The sequence below is a fragment of the Anoplopoma fimbria genome, chromosome 6 (genome assembly GCF_027596085.1).
Source record: "Anoplopoma fimbria isolate UVic2021 breed Golden Eagle Sablefish chromosome 6, Afim_UVic_2022, whole genome shotgun sequence".
Lineage (NCBI taxonomy): Eukaryota > Metazoa > Chordata > Actinopteri > Perciformes > Anoplopomatidae > Anoplopoma > Anoplopoma fimbria.
The window spans coordinates 12,236,576-12,256,156 of NC_072454.1; the positions used below are offsets into that span (position 1 = coordinate 12,236,576).

At 39.3% G+C, this 19,581-nt stretch overlaps 2 protein-coding genes across 5 annotated transcripts in view; one reads left to right on the forward strand and one right to left on the reverse strand.

Moving 5' to 3' along the window:
* Positions 1–494: 494 nt before the first annotated feature.
* anxa11a (annexin A11a) lies at positions 495–9,936 on the reverse strand. Of its 2 annotated transcripts, XM_054600293.1 has the most exons (15): positions 9,832–9,936; positions 7,841–8,161; positions 7,309–7,391; positions 6,257–6,637; positions 6,021–6,108; positions 5,614–5,708; positions 5,044–5,157; positions 4,674–4,764; positions 3,931–4,010; positions 3,779–3,835; positions 3,553–3,646; positions 3,261–3,356; positions 1,855–1,913; positions 1,621–1,743; positions 495–1,198 (listed from the first exon to the last, which is right to left on the reverse strand). In XM_054600293.1, the coding sequence occupies exons 2-15, from the start codon at positions 8,157–8,159 to the stop codon at positions 1,139–1,141; spliced, it is 1,740 nt and encodes a 579-aa protein (XP_054456268.1). In that variant the 5' UTR covers positions 8,160–8,161; positions 9,832–9,936; the 3' UTR covers positions 495–1,138. The 2 variants fall into 2 exon arrangements, with proteins under 2 accessions (XP_054456268.1, XP_054456267.1); XM_054600292.1 differs by lacking the exon at positions 9,832–9,936 and having other exon boundaries at positions 7,841–8,171.
* A 2,114-nt stretch (positions 9,937–12,050) lies between these two features.
* zcchc24 (zinc finger, CCHC domain containing 24) overlaps positions 12,051–19,581 on the forward strand; it is a 28,884-nt gene continuing 21,353 nt past the window's right edge. For 2 of the 3 annotated variants that reach the window (XM_054600655.1, XM_054600656.1), the window contains exons 1-2: positions 12,186–12,599; positions 15,745–15,945. In XM_054600655.1, the coding sequence (XP_054456630.1) occupies positions 12,333–12,599; positions 15,745–15,945 (468 nt within the window). In that variant the 5' untranslated portion in view covers positions 12,186–12,332. Of the gene's footprint in view, positions 12,600–15,744; positions 15,946–19,581 lie in introns of all 3 variants that reach the window. The other variant, XM_054600657.1, reaches the window with a different exon arrangement.

The window sequence follows — 19,581 nt, forward strand, 5'->3', positions numbered from 1 at the left end:
CAAGACTTCCATCATATTCAGTGTTGGAGAATGAAGATACTTGATTATGATGTTGCCGGTACGAATTTAGACTGAATTGTGACAATTGCTATTTATCTCATTCCATCATATAATGATCCATATTCTTCTCAGCTGTGCATTTTTAAAGAACTCTGCTTGTGGTAATGTGTAGTTGTTGTGGTTGGATTGTGACTTCACTGCCCTCTACTGGCAAACTGAGTCGATAACCAAGTGCTGACAGTATCAAAGCAGACATAAATAAGGTCATGTCAGTCTTGGAGGATATTATAATTGGTCATTGTGCCATCTGATGAAAATGGTTTACATTGTAACTAGGTATTCATTTGCTTGTTAACCAGTGAATGGATGTGTTAGACATTGCTTTGAATTTTAGATTGACATATGCATCTTATTAAGGCCCGTTCATTTGTGGAATTTTTCAAATAATTTCAATGTATGCATTTCATGTGATGAACCTCAAAAACTTCCAAGCATGTGTTCTCAATATTTATTTGCTGAGATTAAAAAAGATACAATCACCAACAATTAATGAAATGTGATGCTTGAGTTTTTCATGCTACAATAACAGTAACTAAGAGCAAACAAACATATAAAAGCATCTGCTGCAAATACAGCACAACTATGATGAACAAAAAAAAGGGTTGACAAAATATGGAATAGATTATGCAAACATTAACAGACAACTTTGGCACTTAGCTGCTATTTATTCTATGTCCCATACTTTATTCAGCTTTGCTGAACATTATAAAATGAACTGATAAACGTGGCAGATATTATTGGATATATGATAATATTGGCAAAATTTATAAAAAGCATATAAAAAGATAAAAAATCAAAGTTTATCTCTTTCAAATCTATTGTATGGCCGTGCATATTAAACCCAAATATGCAGCAAAGATATCACTGGTGAAAAAATATACAACTTATTTTTGCATACTGTATAAAGAAATAAAACAAAACATAGCAAATATATATGACATTCTTAAAACTAGGTAAACATTGCATTGAGAGTACTGGCATGGCATGCAGGTTTGCGATTGTGTATAGTGCATATAGATAAGGCAGAAAACAGATATTTATAGAACAATTCTATAATGTAGTAGTCACTGTTTCCTTCTCAGTCACTGCCCCCGCAGAACTTCAGTAGGAGTTTCTTGTAGTCTCCTGACGTGTCTCCCTGTCAATAAAACAAATGCGTCAGCAAATTTTTCTGACCCTTGTCTCAGAAAATCATGTCAGAATCAGAATTATTGCCAAGTAGATTTTGACATACAAGTAATTTGCTTTGAAGTATTGGTGCATAACATAAACAAAGTAAGATAAATTATAATTTGTATTTATTAAAAATAAAAGAAGTACTCTAAAAATCAAGAAACAAATATATAGAAGAAAAATACTATAGAAATAGGAGAAAAAAAATCTATAAAAATATGTACAAGATACAACATAAAGAATACAATAAATACTATAAAAATAAAGAATATATCTGAATTAAAGTGAAAGAGCTGCAGGTTTTTTTTAAAGTGTGTAATTTTTGCTTTTAAATCATTCATCCTGGTTTAGTTATTTGTATTTATCACAATATATGATGATACTTACAGAGATGTGTGTGTACAGCGACTTGCCGTAGTTTTTAACATACTCCTGGCGAATATCCAGCATGTCAACCTCAGAGCGGGAGACCATGATCCGGATCAGGGTTGTGTCTTTGGTCCCAGCTCCCTGAATACACACGCACACACACAAACACAAACACACAATGAGTTGTTATCATGGTACACTTATTTGGTTATATATAGAAAATTACTATACAAACAAGCCTGGATTTCTCACCTTCATGGCCTTGTAAAGTCTCTCAGCAAAATAGGCAGGTGTGTTCTTAATACACTTCACTGGAAAAGAAAATACTTACTTATTACCAACACTAACACAGAGTACAAACAAGATCCCTTAATTACTATTGAGTGCACTGTAATGAACACCTTTCTCATATTTATCACTGCAAAGTAAGGATGATGACGACAGCAATACTTAACTTACGTGCCATCTGAAAATTGAACTATAAAAAAATAAAAAAAATTAAGCTATGCATTGACCAAGAAAATATAACAGGATGGCAACAGTTAAATGTAAAGCTGCATTAATCAATATTTTCACGTTTCATGAAATGACTATATGGACTTTGAAGGGGGTGTAGCTCGTAAGGACGAACCTATAGAGGATTATCTGAATCTCTACTGAGTTTTAAAGCCGGCATAATCCCACCACATTTACCGTCTGTTTGAGTCTACCTATTTTCATCAACACAACATCCCATGTGTCAACAGCAGGCGGCAGCTGTTTTAAGTAAACAAGCTCTGACGTACGCTACCTGTCCAGCTCCAAATAGTAGACAGAAGACATTAACAACTAGCTGATGTAGAAAGTCCAGCATCTAAAGAGACAGATTTCTTTCTCGGCAATAGTGCAAAACATTGCTTAAAGGAGAATTAATATTAGATTTAAATTCATCAGTTTGCAGGAAGCATGACCGACATATGGTGATAATGTCACTCTGTTTCTGCTAAACGTGAGCCATATAACTTTGTGATATGAAGTAAGGGCTGCACTTGGGAACATGTTCCTGGGATTTTCGGCTAGTGGCTACATATTAATGAATGCAGCTTTATTCCAATTTATATTTTGAAAAAAAGTAGATGGGAATTCAGAAACAAAAACAGAAGAGTGAAACGAAACAATGTGGAAACTGATGGCAAACATAAAACACACACTGCACTGCACCACCACCAAACCAAAAAATGTATAGAATGGGTGTGCAAAACCATTGGAAGGATTCAAATAAACCACGTCTAAAAACAGGTTACTGTACCATAAACCTGAGAAAAGTTGGCAAAAAAGGGGGGAAAAAAAGAGATTATGCAACAGCGCCCCTTCCTCCGGTCATTTTCAAAAGTGCATTAAGATAGCCGATATACAATGTGTAACACAAAGAGCATTGGAAATGTTAAATGACTTAATACAATGTCAAACATGTGCTGCAGACAGCCTTTACACTCTTCATAACTAATTCTGTGGAGCCGATTCTGACTCATATAACATGGGTGTGGCTATCCAAGACTAGACTTGAATAGGGGTTCGTGTGGGTGTCTGTGTGTGTGTGTGTGTGTGTGTGTGTGTGTGTGTGTGTGTGTGTGTGTGTGTGTGTGTGTGTGTGTGTGTGTGTGTGTGTGTATTCTTACCCACTGCCAACATGCCACCCTCAAGGTCTCCGGACATCTCCCTGTCGATGCTCTTCTCGATATCTCTGCCACACATCTTCTGGTACTCCAGAAACAACACACACACACACACACACACACACACACACACACACACACACACACACACACAAAAGCATTCACACACATACAGCATCAGTAAAACAGCTAACACGGCACCAAAGTTGCATTTGGGGCCTGAATCAATATAATCCTTTTAAACGCTGAAATTTATGCAAGTTCATGCTTGTGAACATGTCTCCATAGAGAATACCTGTTCTGAGATGGGGTTTGCTCCGGGCACACAGAATGGCATTAAACTTGGACTCATCCGTTCCCAGCTTGTTTTCTCCAGCAGCATACAGGGACTAAAAGGAGAACCGCAGTGTGCACAGGTTGGCAAGTCTTTGCAATCAATAGGTCTAGTAATTAACAATAACGACCAAGTTGCAGATAAATCCTCAAACATGAATCAATAATGAGAGTGAGGCAGACCCTACCTGAGCATCTTGTTTAGCCAGAGAGATGTCAACGGCCTCTCGTTCGTCACGATTACCCTGCAAAAAACAGGACAGCATATTCCTTATTAAATCTGAAAGTAGTTGCTAAGAGACAAGTATATAAGTAATTCATTTGCATCATGTATATGTACCTGTGCGAGAGAGATCAGGAGCCTGCGGAAGTGGCCTGAAGTATCCCCACTAATGGCATTCTCCAGTGACTTCTTGTTTTCTAAAATGGCAAGTAATGGAATAAACAAAGCAGATCATAAATACATGGCTTCAATTCAAACACATAGGTTCAAGCATCAGTGACTTTTGAAGGCTGAAAAAATCAATATTTTTGGATTGAACATGTTAATACTATGAATATTTTCTTTTTACAGCATCTTTAAAACATGTAAAAAACATTGTGCACCTGTATTCAAATCATAAGGCACTAATGGTTTTCTGAAAACAAGTAGATATCCTAGCATCTTCTCTGGCATATAATGTAGGTAGGTTGACCACAACCCAATTTGCTGGCAAGGGAAACTAGGACACTGTATATTTATATAAAAATAAAACCCCAAACCACACTGGTGGGTTTGATAAATAAAAATGAATTTCAAATTGTAGAATGTCTTTCTGTAGTTCAGTTATGAAACCTTGATTTCAATTTCTTATTATGACTCAAATGGCTAGTACTAAATGGCTTCATGTGTGACAGATTCCTAGCTAGACTTGGGAACCACCATATCATTTAAAAATGATATGGTGGTACCCAAGTCTAGATAGACTGAGCTTATCCACTAATGTAATAAAACACTTTCTACACAGTGTTAAGAAGCTGTGTGATACAGGAGATCGCAACAGTAGGGGAGAGCAGTCCATTAATCCCCCTGAGGCATCTCACCTTGTTTGTAAATACGGTTTATCTCCTTGATTTCAGCGTTGGAGCGAGAAGACAAGATCTCTATAAGACAGGCTTCATCGGTTCCGGCTCCCTGTTAGGAAGACAGAACAATGATAACTTTTTAACCTCATCTTCTGGCCCAGTAGCAGCCCAACATTTTTCCTGTTTAGTGAATCTTTTTACAACCATTGCAATTCTATAAAACACTTTATATCAATGCAACATTTATACATGCTTCTTCATCTAGTAACATTTTTCATAAAAAGCACATGATTTTACGATGCAAACCACATTATGACCTGGATTCTAAATAATTCAGAAAGATGGTGCTGAGAAAATGATCGATTGGTTTTTGTCTCTGAGCCTTTACCTTTATGGCACTGTGGAGCTCATAGGCATCAAACTCAGATGGGGTCTTCAACGTGGCCATGACCAGCTTTCTAAAGTCTCCAGACAGTTCTGAGTGGAGGTCCTTAATCAGATCCTGAAAATTGAAACATGCTTAGCATAACTCAAAACTTTTAATAACTGCTGTTGTACTACAAAAAGCTATGAGGCAAAGCTATAATGAGCTCTGCGGACATCCAATCCCCTCTCCTTTTTACTGGCAAGCACTAGCACCTGTTGTCTGCTTGTCACCATTACACACTGCTAGTATAATGCACACCACATGCATATAGTATAATGCACACCGAGCCATTTGGGATTTTATATATATATATATATATATTATAATGTATAGTATAATGTATATATATATTATATGTATATATATATATATATATATATATAATAATGTATAGTATATATATATACACACATATATAAACATGATTTATTTTCTTATTTTTTTTTTTTAAAGGTAATACTGTCCTTATGGAAAATGTCATCAAGTGTCACATTAACAACCTTTAAACTCGGCTAGAGGAAGGACCGTTACCTTTCCATAGGCAGTTTTGTATGCTCGGAGCAAAGGCACACGCTGCCTGTTGGAGCGACTCCCCAGTAGCTCGATGATGGCTTGCTCGTCAGTTCCTGCACAGACAAGCACACAATGTAAATCAGAAAGAGTTAACAGATAAAGAATCATGTCTGTAATTGTAATTCAAAACATTTCTTACGTACTTTCAAGTGCCATTTAGACTTGAAATGACAAGTATCTTTCTAAATACAAAAGTGTGATCCAAAGAAAATGAAGGCTGTCCTTGACTAAGGAAGGTCTTTGATAATTAAAAACAGTCAGCCAAAAGAAATATAAAGTTAGAACACAACTTCCAAAATGGATAACATCCAGTGATTCATGTTCACCCAGAGGATATTATAAAAACCTCTGCCCATAGCACTCACCAAAGCCCTTCATGGCCTTCCTCAGGACCTCTGCATCTCTAAGTTGGTCTGCTCCAGGAAAGTCCCTGATTGTTCCCCTGAATCCTCTCTGAGATAACAATACAGCAATTTACACAGTGCAACAAGTGTTCTTTCAACAAAAAGTTCAATCTGTTATAGACATTACAATGCACATTTATAAAAGTGTGTTTGTTATAGGTATTTTCACACTAAAAAGTATTTTCAGTGTTTCTTACATTGACAGGTGGAGCTATTGGCATGGTTCCTCCTCCTCCTCCTCCTCCGTAGGCTGGCATGGATGGATTTGGTGAAGGGACCTTTGGGTAACCTGGCATAGGTGCTTGTGCTCCTCCATAACCAGGCATGGATGGGTTGGCTGATGGTGCACCGGGGTATCCAGGCATTGGCTGTCCAGGCTGACCAGGGTAGCCCATCCCTGGACCTTGGGGGCGTTGCATGTTTCCTCCTGGCTGTGGGTACAGGCCATATGACTGTTGGTTAGGGAAGGGGGCACCATACCCGCTAGGCTGAGTGGCAGGTGGGTACCCCCCAGGGGCTTGGGCGAACATGGATGGGTTTTGAGTAAAACCACCCATGCCTGCAGAGATCTGGTTGGCCTGCGATTTGGAAAGATTGGTTTCCCATGATATGTTGTACAGACGTTTGAGGATTATTTGATGCAAAGCAGAGGTAGCAGGTCACACTTTTTTTTTTTTTTTTTTTTTTTTAAATAGATTTAGATTTATTTATGAGATTTATGGAATGAATCAATGTTTCACAAGTTTCAAAGTAAAAGCCTCTCATCCTGAATCTAACTTCAGAAGAGAAACCAAAGTCAATTTTCTTGATGTTTCGAACTTCTTCCAGTTACACAATCAAGAACCATCCAAAAAAAGTGTGGCCATGCTGTATAATAAGATAGAAATCCATTTAACAGATAATGACAAAACAAATAGACAAGACAATGATTCAGAAAAATAGCTGGGGTTAAGGAAAAGTTAACATTACATTGATAGGTTTAAGAAGTATGAATAAGAATGAAGTATGTGGCCGTTTTTCTCATGCAAGAGATCGAGAAAAAGAAGCTGACAGAGAAAATGGTGGTGCTGGGCATTAAAAGATGCAGACGTTTTAAAAAATCTTACCGTAAAGTCAAAAGATGTGATATTCCATGAATGGCTGTGTTATTAATTCTAACAAGAATATTCAACGCAACAATCTGATGAGGTTGCATTTTTCATAAATTTAAAATGTTATGAGCGCAGGTGATTTTTAAGGCTAAACTTACCATGCCAGCATTGTATCCAGGGTTGGATAAGTTGTCAAGACCAATGGTGGGATATCCACCAGCAGGGCCACCTCCCCAGCTGCCTGCAGCAGACAACAACAAAGACAAGGCTGTTCAGGAAAACTGAGAATATCAGACTAAGATGGGAATGACCCTTCTTACTGGAACTTCCTCTTTCTAGCGCTTCAACTAGTTAACGGGTAGGTGAAAGAGAGCTGGACCGGGAATGGGAAAACTATGTGAAAGATGGACTGTGGGAGTTCCTTCTCTTAGCAACAGCAGACTTTTGTTTGTTTCGGAGGAAAAAAAAAAAAATTCCACTCTGTTAACCATAAGTCACATGATCCCTGTTGCCTACAAATTACTGACTCACCCTTTGTAAGAAAGGCACCAGAATACCTTAACCGTTTCACTTCAACTTACTTTTACTGCAAGTACCTTTAATTCATCTAATGGGACGACTTGAGTGTGTTGTTCTTTTTGTGCTGGATGAGAAAGTGTGACGGTATGACAGTGCTGCCTGATGGCTTACCTTGTGGTGGTGCAGGTGGGTAGCCTCCAGCCTGTGGAGGATAGCCACCAGCCTGAGGTGGATAGCCACCGGCCTGTGGAGGATAGCCACCAGCCTGAGGAGGATAGCCACCGGCCTGAGGAGGATAGCCACCAGCCTGAGGAGGATAACCACCGGCCTGAGGGGGGTAGCCGCCTGGCTGTAGGGGGTAGCCGCCTGGCTGTTGGGGAGGGTAGCCGCCTGGCTGTTGGGGAGGGTAGCCGCCTGGCTGTTGGGGAGGGTAGGCCCCAGGCTGAGGTGGGTAGGCACCTGCCTGAGGGGGGTATCCAGGGTAGCTCATAGCTTTAAGCATCAAACAGAACAGTCAATTAAAGGGCTGCCAAACATGACCAATTCATAAATATGTAAGAATCAAAAAGGGTATTTCACCATTTATATATTATGGTGAAGCAAAATTTAACGCAAGAACAATACGCTGTAAATGGTACCCTTACATATTGAAGGCATGACATAGCTATAAACCGGCCCCCTCCCATCCAGGGCAGAATTATTCAGTGACCAAAACATGAACAATCTGAATTTTCCAGAACTGGTGCACTTCTATAGCATGTCTGCTTTTAAAAAAATGTTTTACATCGTTCTTAAGAAGTATATAGTTTGTTGTTATATCCCTGGACTCAATGTAGTGCTTTTTAAATGCCCCTATTTACCATCACCAGTCTTTGCTTTTGAATTCAGCAATGTAAGTATCACTGTCACTCTTTATTACAGGAAAGTCGGATCACAGCCATTTTTAGTTGAGCGTTTGGGTGGTGAGGAAACTTTTTTTCTTATTTTTTTTTAAACTTAAACTTAGTATGAAAAGCCTGTGTTCCAATGTACCTACTTGTTCCATGGGTCAGACTTCAGTGGAGTTAACAAAACAGTCTTCTCTGCTTTGCATTTTATGAACGCGGAAAAAGATGTTGCTGTGTTTGAATAAGCTCGCAGAGCAACAAAGCAACCCCATATAATACAGATGTCAAATCCAAACCCATGAGATAGAAGCATCTAAATGTAAATACAGACTTTATTCTAAAAACTACATTTAGCTTTTTGGTTAAACAGTTAAGTACAGATGTCAAACACAGTAGCACTGACGCTTGTCTCACATAGGCAGACCCATCTATCTACATCCACCACACTGGTGCTTACTCAGTGCCATTGTGAAATACTTCACCAGCACATTTGGTCTGAACAAATATTTTTCCAAGCCATTTGCTTAAGGTGTAGTGGTGCCAATAAATACATCGAGCATGTCAGGGTTCAAGGTTTGGAAAACATATGTATTACAAACTCCTGAAGGTATCGTGAGCAGACGGTGACGGGCACTGTGAGCTGATCTTATCATCACGGATGTTTCGCCTTCATGTTGTTGAGACGATGGGCGTGTCTTCACTCACTGTATTACTACTTACACAAGACATTACTAACTGCTTTATCTTGGTTAGTGAGTACACTGCACTGGTAGTTTAACGGTATGCTTTAATGTGTTATGTAAATGGCGAAAAAACAAAACAGACATTAAGCTTTTTTAATAAAACAGGAACAAAATGTTTCGGAACTTTGCACAATCTAATTAAACGCTGCGTCGGGCCTGTAACGCTTCACATCTCCGTCTATCAAAAAACATTTACACAATGCGTCCAGATGTACCGTGTTAACGTTAGATATAAGCGTCGTTAACTAGCTAGCTGGCCGGTTTAACCGTCAATAAACCGACAAAAATAAATAAATCCAGCCGTTAAGTTAAGCAACGGCCAAGACAGAGCATAGTGTAGCTTTAAACGGCTGAGCTGTTGGTTGTTTGGTAACCGACCGTTGACGTTGGCTCACGACGAACGTTCGATCAGAAAACGGCTCTATAAATAGCTGTCACTTATCCGTGTAGAACGCGAATTTATAGCGCGACGTTACGTGTGACGTTACGCTCGGTAGGCCCGTTTGAGTAGTTATATGGTGTTTGCACTTACTGTCGTCCGCTTGCAGTCTCTTCCTGGAGGAAGTATTTCTTTTACCAGCCTGGCTGTACTTAAGTAGAACGGGGTGGGACTCATACTTTCCATTTAAGGGAACCCACCCATCGTACCGTGACAGAGCAATGACAGGGGGCAGTCCTTTTTTAAAAAAACCACGTGACAACAACAAATATGTGTTCACCTCAAGTCATCCATACGTGAGCGCTTATGGCACGGTGGAAAATGTGACACACTGACGTCACCCATTGAATCACAATAGGTCTATTATTAGTTCACAGACGTGTTGCTCCCTGAATAGTAAACTAAGTTAAACCACCTATTACTAATTCTCAACAATTATAAAGTGTTGGATTATAAATATTTTTTATACTAATGAGAATATTATATTTTATTGCTTATTTGCTTATTTATAATACTTGTTTTATTATCTTGTTGGTTTTTAATATGTCTCTTGTTTGCACTTTACCCTATGCTGCTGTAAATCCTGTAAATGAATAAAGGATTATTTTATTTTATATAATTCAATTCAATTCAGTTTATTTTGTATAGCCCAGAATCACAAATTACAAATTTCCCTTTAACAGGGAGAAAAAAGGAAAAAACCTATGGGAGAGCGACAGAGGAGGGATCCTTCTCCCAGGATGGACAGAATGCAATAGATGTCATGTGTACAGAATGAACAGCATAACAGAGATACAACACATTCAGTGCATATGACATAAATGATTCCTATAATAAGAGTATATAACTACATATTATAAGCCTATGTCAGTTACAGAAAATCTCTTGTAATTACAAAATTACAGAAATATAACTTCAATGAGGTCTGTAAATCAAACTAATAATATTAGTAATGAACTTATCTTATATAGCATTTTTCTTTACAAGTTAACAAAGTGCTCTAAAGAAAAAAAAAATTGCAGATAAAAAACTAAACACAGGGGTCATAAAACACTAGGGGATGAGATAAAGTTAAAAAGACTTAACGTCATTGTGTACATACACAAACACAGACACACTCATATATGTTTATATATAAACATATATGTTGTGTTTATATATATATATACATACATATATGTTATGTTTATATATATATATACATACATATATAAACATATATGTGTGTATGTCTGTGTTAATATACATACATATATAAACATATATGTGTGTATGTCTGTGTTAATATACATACGTATATAAACATATATGTGTGTGTGTCTGTGTTAATATACATATATAAACATATATGTTATGTTTATATATTTATGTGTGTGTGTGTGTGTGTGTCTGTGTTTGTGTTTGTTTTACTAGAGTAAAGCTGTGTGAGTGTACTGTATGACTAGTTATTGTTTGCATATGTGGTTGTTATGTGATGATTCATTACCAACAAGGAGGTGATATATTTAGCTATCTCACGTCACTGATTCTACCTTTGCAAGATGAACTCTAAACAGGATTTTTCAGTTGGGAATTGTACAACTGTGCTGTTTGTGTGTGTGAAGGTCATTTACCACAAGAGGGAGCCCTTTTATAAATTTCCTCCATACCAACAGGCCTGCTATAGCGAGGCCTGAGAGAGGCCTGGGGCTGGCGTTGAGGTGCAGATTGTACTGATTGATTAACTAATCTGATTGATCAGTCTTTTCTGAACGGTGGTTATTCAACAACAAACCAGTTTCTGTTGTTGCACTCATGAAGCAATATTTTTTCAGACGACTGATCAAAATTAGTGACAAAATGTGGAATTGAATCTTCTATGAGGAAATGCTGTTGACTTAATGTTAAGCCTTTACTAAATTAACTTAAGTTAACAAACACACTCCAAATAGTACTCAGTTAGGTGTAACTACTCACCTCTGGACCTTGAATAAACAAAACACCTATCACCACCCCTCTTTCTCACACCTATGGACAAACAAATGCTATTAATGACACATGTTACAAGTAATACATGCAATCACACGTCTGTTAGATTGTCTAATGTTATTTACTGATGTGGCAGAGCATTTACAAACCTCTGGTAAAGCTAAACTGTTGGGATGAGGAGCCACAGAAAGCAGATGAACCATTTGTCTTATCCAGTGGGCCACTAATGAATATTCATAAGAACCAGGCACCGATTGGCCAGCGTCCTCTGTGACGTAGTGGCGTCCTCATTACATATTCAAAGGGTCTCTCTCTGCCCCGCTGCAATAAAGGCAGATAGCGGACCATGGGGAGCAGGGGGAAAACTTTCTATACTGACATGTTAGCGCAATGACTTTTGAGTAACATCTAACTGGGACGAGGCTCCCGGCGTGAGGAGGACAGGGCCCTTTTTTGTCGGGAATAAATATTATTAAAAAAAAAAAAAAAAAAAAAAAAAAAAAAAAAAGGAGCACTTGCAATCTGCCGGGGAAACGGGAACGAGAAGCAAGACGGCAAAAGAGTTGAGACCAGTCCAAGAAAAGAAACAGCGGTGGAAAATCCAGTTTAGCCATTTGAATTGAAAGATGAGCTTGTTGTCTGCCATAGACACGAGTGCCTCCGTGTACCAGCCTGCGCAACTTCTCAACTGGGTCTACCTCTCCTTGCAAGACCCCCACCAGACCAGCGCCTTTGACGCATTCAGACCCGAGCCCAACTCTTCCCACCCGGATCTCAGTTTCAGCAAGACTCCCGCAGCGGCGGACTTGAGCTCTTCCCTGAACACCAACTATCTCAACAACTTCTTTCAGCTGCAGCGGAACGAGGTGAAAGATGGCATGCAGCATGCACATGTGAGGGTGTTTCAGACTTTATTCACTGGTTTACAGTAAGGATCCCAGCTGCGTTGGCTGATCTGTTGATTGTTGCGCGTCTGTGCAGCAAATGTTTGAGCATGTACAGCATGGGCTATTCTGGTGGGATATACATAACCGCCATGATATTTCTAATATGGACAATGAATTCAATAAGTCTTATTAAATCAACATATCCATTTGAATATTGTTTAAAAGAACACTTTATTGGCCAAGCATTGTCTAATTTATACAACAAAATAAGTATCTTGATAGCCTGCTTTAAATATCACTGCAAATAAAGGAATAGTGTATTTATATACGTTATAGTATACACTTTTTCTAATAACAGACAGTGTCACTATAAACTCATTAATGTGGACCTCATTGGCAGGAATATATTTGTGGATAATGTCAATGTAAGCTTGTTAAAGCTTAAATAAGCAAGCAAGATCTGGCTAAATATCACAACATTGTTCATATTACAATCCCTTTCCCTACAGGGTAATATCATTTAATAATCTGGGGGTTAATTAGTCTGTTTTCAGCATGCTGATGAGTTATGGTTCAAAATAAAGGTGTTTTATTAGACATGTCTGTGATCTGAGCGGTAAGAGGCACAGATGGAAATACATATTCCCCTGCGCGCCTCTGTCTGGAAAGAGCAGGACACTGCAGCGTCCTGCTGAGCTCTGCTGCCTCTGACTTCTTCAAATAGACAAGGTTGTGCAAACAAAATCAATCCTTGTTTACATATTGTCTATATTTGTAGCTGAGTGTAATTTTAGGGACAAACATGCTGATAATGTGTGCAGGGGGCAAACCTGATACTGCAGACCATACTGTGCAAAAAGGAGCCCAGGAACACACTCATACATACATAGGCTGCATACAGCAAACACACACAGAATAATAATCACATACTGTGGTCAAAGTGGTGGCGTAAAGGCGATACAGTAAGCCTCCCAGTGTGTTGATTACACTGCAGTTGAGCTTCTCAGATCTATGTTACTATGACGCTCTGTGTTGGAAACTCTTGGAAACTGAAGAAGTGGATGGATGGTGTACCCTCCATCTAGAGCCAGTGTCCATTATTATGGTGGTAACCATAGAGGCCCCTTTGAAGTCATTTAACATGAAACAGTCCTCTGAAAATTGGGTGTGCACATTATACATTACACGCAATTGTGTAATGGCATTCAATCGGCATGAGTATAAGTGTTTCAAACTGAGGGAACACATAGAGTCTGGAAACGGTTTAAGGGGTGGGGGCATTTTGCAACTTAGGATACTGGCTAAGCCAAGTAAAATAAACCGCTGAGGAGATTTGATGAAGAGATGAGTAATGCAAAATGTGGTTGTTTTTGGAGCGAAGGATCACACAACAGTCGACTTACAGTAAAATAGTTATAAATGAATGAATTTGTCGCTGATTGGAAACTTTTGTAGCACAAGTCAAGTAGCCTTTAGAGTTTCCACCAGACACCACAGTCCTGGTTTAAACATGTTGGTGTGTGATTAACCCTTGCAGTGGGACACCTCGTCCCTGGACATGTGAAAATAGACACAGATCTGCTACAGTTGTCCACCTCACTTGGACACGCACTGACTGGCAATGATACCAGTTTAGATCTCATTGTGTTGGCAAACGCATACATACACATCCATCAGCACACACATTAACACAAAACCCCCTGCTGAGTCTCTCACTCACTCACTCACTCAGTCACTCACTCACTCTCTCACTCTCTCACACAGACACACAAAATAAACAAACTCTCTCCCCACCATTAGCAGATGTGTGTGAAACCAGTTTCCTTTGGGCTGACAGTTTGGATGTTGCAGGCCAAATCGAAGAAATGGGAGAGGAGCATAACCTGAGAAAAAGTTTCCTGTTTTTATATTTGTAAAAAATCATTTTGCAACCTGCATTATAACAAACGTGCACATTTCCTGAAGGAGAAGTAATATATAAAAGTAATGCACAAAGCTTAAAAGCATGGCAGATGGAAAACTTGAGAAAGTACAGAGCCGTAGTACTTGATTTACGACGACTACATGTAATAAATGAACATGAGTTTTAAAGCTGGAGCTGGTTAGCAAGACAATCTCACAGCCCGCAGATAAAGATTTGGCTTTCAGCCCTGGCCAGGTTGCCAAGTCTAAGGTTTCAGTGCTGTGCAACATTTAATGTCAATAGTAACATATTTCCCAGACATAAACCTTTGCCCCAAAAAGAGACACGTTGGAGGAGGAAGAGTTTATCTGTGGCTTTCATACGCCGTCACTGATGTTTTTACATGTGGGTGTCATCTCAAATATTTGTCATTAGTGCAGTAAAACTATTAAATGTCAAGCCAGATGACAAGTTAGACTGTTTGTTTAGCAACTTGTCAGCAGGGGTTAATTATCTGACTATCTGAAAATATATTTGCCTTTGCTAAAATCAACATTATTTCACCCAGAGGTCAAACCCGTTTTGTCGTTTCTGGATTGTATTAGAACAGAGGAAGACACAAATGAGAGCGGAAATAAGAGACTGGAGCCCATGCTTTCCTAGCTTTTAATATTCAGAGGGCATCTTCTATGAATTCACTGGGCCCTGTGGCATGCAGCGCTGCGCTCTGTGGCTCCGAGCTGACTACAAACACCGACCATGGCTAGTTTACCGCCAACAGTGCATGGTGACACTGCTGATGTTCCACAGGCTGGCGAGGGAACATGCCTCCCATCTTGTTTACAATGAGTCATCCTCTGTAAAGTCCAGTCTTTCTCTGTGGACATGCACAGTACTTTTCCAGCTCATGAGCACAGCTGGGCCTCTCGCCAGATGTTCTGAATTTAATGAGAGAAATGATCATGGAGGGATTTTTTTTTTTCTTCATCGTTTTTTGGTGCAACAGAAAATAGGACAGAGGATTTTTTTAAAAATCTATTTTATTATGTAGTAATGTTCCCCAGCAACCTGTTAATCAACAAATCACACTTTATTAAACAGAGAGTTTGGAATTCTTTGTGAATTGAGTGTGAGGGTCTTCAAGATGGTTCTTTATCTTATGCACAATAAACGATGCATGACAAATTATAGACAAATAATCTGAAGAATTCAAATTAAAGCCTTTCTGATATTCTTCTTTCTTTTTAGGCCTTAAACAACAACGTGTATAAGAATGTGTCACCCTATGGCTCCCTGAACAACATCGTGGATGGACTCAACTCCCTGACGGACCATTTTTCAGACCTTTCCCTTTCTTCAGAGCCAAGGAAACCAAACAAAAGACCCCCTCCCAACTACTTATGCCACCTGTGCTTCAACAAGGGCCATTACATCAAAGACTGCCCTCAGGTGAGACTCATAACACACATATTTCACGTAATCAAAGTCTTGAGATGACACAAATAGCTTGTATTGCCATAACTGTGTGACTTTAGACTTCCTCAGTGTGCTTTTATTTACAAGCCAATGATGGCACCAAACGCTGTGCTCACTGCAGCCAATATCTCTCTCTCTCTCTCTCTCTGTCTCTCTCTGTCTCTCTCTTTGGCTCTGGTCTGACCTACTTGTTAAACAGGCTGGCCTCTGTCTTCTTTAGTCATGTGTGTGCGTGTGTATATTTGTGCTAGTGTGCATCTTAACTGCCACAGCAATACACTACAAGAAACCATCCGTTATGACCATGATGAATTAACTTGTTGGAGTAGCTCGAGGGTCAAAGGTGAAGCTATCTGTCATTGCATTGGAGCATCGTGTAAGAAGGTTTTTTAAGAATCAGACAAACATGAACAAATACAGTCTTTTCTGAGATGAAACTTAAAGATAAAGCTATCCACAAAAACTTTGCCTTGCAGCTACTTACTGATTAAGTCTGATATGATGTATTTTTTTTTTTTGTAAGGCACATATTAATCTACCTTGAGGTCTAACATTGAGGTTACGAGTGCCCTACTGTGTGACAAATGGGGTCTCAGCTGTTGTGGCCATAATCCAAACTCATCTTAGGGAGCATCTTGAGAAATTTGGGTTTTGAATGATCCTTGCAAATTGACTTTAAATAAGGTCTGGGTAGAAATGTCTATTTTAAGAATAAGGCCCTGGTTGGGAGCCTGAGTGGCTGCTACAGTTTGATGCAGTTGTGCAATTAACATCTAAATGAGAGACTTAAGAGCGTGTGCTTATGAGTTTTGTGATCATGCAAAAGAACTAAAGCCTAAGTAGAGTCATTTAGAGTTTGCAGGAGTTGATGAGGAAGGAACGGAGTATGAAATGTCTGTGGTGGATCTGTCATTGTGGTGTTATACGGCACCTTGTAAAAGGCAAACGCCATAGCTGGGACCGCGGCCTGGAAGCGATCTGATTTCATGAGAAGAACACAATGTCACTTTCCCTCGGAATTGTGGGATCTTTGCACAGAGATGTTTTTTTGTCCCCTCTCTCTTTTGGTCTCTCTCTTATTTCTTCTCTCCCTTTTCTTGGGTGAGGTGCAACAGTCTTAGCCCAGCCCTGAGTTTCTTTTGCATTCTTTTGAATGGTAATGAGGAGCAGATGTGAGATTAAAATGCTCTGACTCGCTTTATGACATATGATGACTGGTCTCGGGAGGTCTGTAAATGACCTGTGTACTGATGAAATATCTCCTGGACAGCTTCAGGCTGCAATCTGTGGGAATTAGATCATCTATTGACAACTCTAATGGGAATTTTTGGGTCGTAGTATTTCATGCAACATGTAACTTGGTTTTTCCTTTATGTAATGCTGTAGTTGTTGATGTGAGCGTTGATCAAATGATACTGATATTCAATGCGGAAGCAGGTGTGCATTAAGTAATACATCATTTAGTATGTTTATCGCCTTTTGTAACACTCACTGTGTACATTTAAACTGATCTTCTTCACGGCACTATTCTAAAATGAAAAGGTCAAAAGGTTGCTGTATTAAACAAAATACCCCCTTCACACTAAAGGCTGTGAAATCAATCATGCTGTAGTTGTAAGCATTCAGGGGTGGACTGCAAAATCACACTCAGCCGTCTTCTGGTTTATATTTCAGCTGTTCGTTAAACTGCCAACAGTAACTCAAAAAGCAGAACAAGTCTCCAAACGGCCTCTGCACCTACACAGTTCAACACCATCTCAGATATTTAGGTCTCTCCTGGGCTTTATTTCTCTCCATAAACTTACCTTCCATTTGTGCTACATCACTTACACTATTGCCAAGTCACCTGTCATTACGTGCCTCTTCTTACTTAACCAGCCGAGGACCCAAATAGCAGATGTCATACATGTCTTGCAATTGAAACATTGTTTTTAATGGCGAGAGTGTTCAAATTACCTATTATCCAAGACTTGCGTCATTTTCAGAAACAATATTTTCTTGTTCTACATTATCATTACTCTGTTTCACAAGGTGCAGCGATCACTTGTGTGCTCACAGAGTTTCTGGTATGCATTTGAGGATGAATGTGTCCCTACTAATAGTGTGTACTGTTCAGAGGTGCTTTGCCAACCAAAACAGAGGCTCCTGCTTCACAGAGCGCTGCTAAGTATGTCATCCAGGTCCATCATGGAGAATCACATTCGGATGAGTTGTACAGTCTCTTCCACTTCATCACAACATGTTTTATTGTGCTATGACTTTTATGGTTTAGTTTTAGGATTAATTTCACATTTATTTACATGTACAGTTATTTTAAATCATAAGATAAGGCCAGTGATTTCCTGTATTAGCGTTCTGTCAACAAATCCCATGCTAAAAACAAAAACAATGAATTGATACTGACAAGCACTGTCTTTGTATTCCTCCGTACCGTAGACATCCATTGTTGTCCCAAAAAACCTCCACGGACACATTGATGATACACACTGTTACACTGAATGACAAGTTCCTTCAGACTACTGTACACCAGCTTTGACTAGTGAACCGCTTTGCACTAAACTGTTGTCAAATTGAGGCTAAAAAAACAAATAGTTTGAGTTAAGTATTTCAAGAGGTTCAAATGTGTTAATCTTATTATTACTGTTGACTGAATCCATAACAATATATACATTTGAATGTAGATTTCATTATCAAAAGATTGTATCATATGCTTTAAAACCACCTTGCCTCCGCCAAAGTTGACTTTTCTTTTGCAGCTGAAGGAGAGTCAAGGGTTAAGTCAGTGCTGGATCCATTACCTTAGTCACTGTGGTCGATGGTTTCCCTATCCCTTCCACTGCTTGGCTCTGAGAGAATAATAGACAGGCAATTAAATATTTGAGGTTACCAAAGTGTTTATGCATAACTTTTTTTAGTTATAACATGTTAATATTGGAATCCAGCAGAGGAAGCCTGTGGCTGTACTGAGAGAATTATTTTTTTCAGGGGAACTCTTGGTAGTTGAGTGAAAGCCACAGGCCTGGCAGCAGCTGCCCAGCGCTCGCTGTCATGGGGAGAGAGGTGTTATGTAAACTGGCTTTTATTCGGAAAATGAGGTCGCTCCCCCAGTTATGAGCAGAATGCCCCTCACTGCCACGCTTTGGCTCCCCTCCAAGATGTCTTCCACTTGCACTCATGATTTGGTTCTGTTCGCCGGACTAATCCTCTCAACAGTTTGCCCCACCTCTGATATTGAGTGATCAAAATGATTGAATGACATCGTCTTGCTATGTGTCCCTGTAGAAAGATTAACTCATGGAAAATGTCTTTGCCGGAATGCAGGTTTGTGGGTATGTGGGGGTGACTGTTGCTGCTGCTGCTGCTGCTGCTGCTGCTGCTGCTGCTGCTGCTGCTGCTGCTGCTGCTGCTGCTGCTGCTGCTGTGTGTGTGCCGGTGTGTGTGTGTTTTATGCGTCTCTGAGAGTTACTATGCCCCATTCCTGGTTGCAATGCATTCCTCGGGTTCAGTCCCTTTAGAATTATAGTTTCCTGGACATGTTTTTTCACTCTTCTGAGCAATTTTAGATATTTTGAAACTGGTAGAATACTTATTCGTATAAAAGCTTAAAAG

What these genes read in the sequence shown, in the direction of transcription:
- anxa11a (XM_054600292.1), bottom strand. Translation starts at nt 8,171, where the DNA reads ATGCTTAAAGCTATGAGCTACCCTGGATACCCCCCTCAGGCAGGTGCC. An exon ending in CAATAGCTCCACCTGTCAAT is followed by an intron (nt 6,109 to 6,256) that starts GTAAGAAACACT and finishes TTGTTATCTCAG; the next exon opens with AGAGGATTCAGGGGAACAAT. An exon ending in CAAACCCCATCTCAGAACAG is followed by an intron (nt 3,357 to 3,552) that starts GTATTCTCTATG and finishes GTGTGTGTGTGT; the next exon opens with TGTTTCTGGAGTACCAGAAG.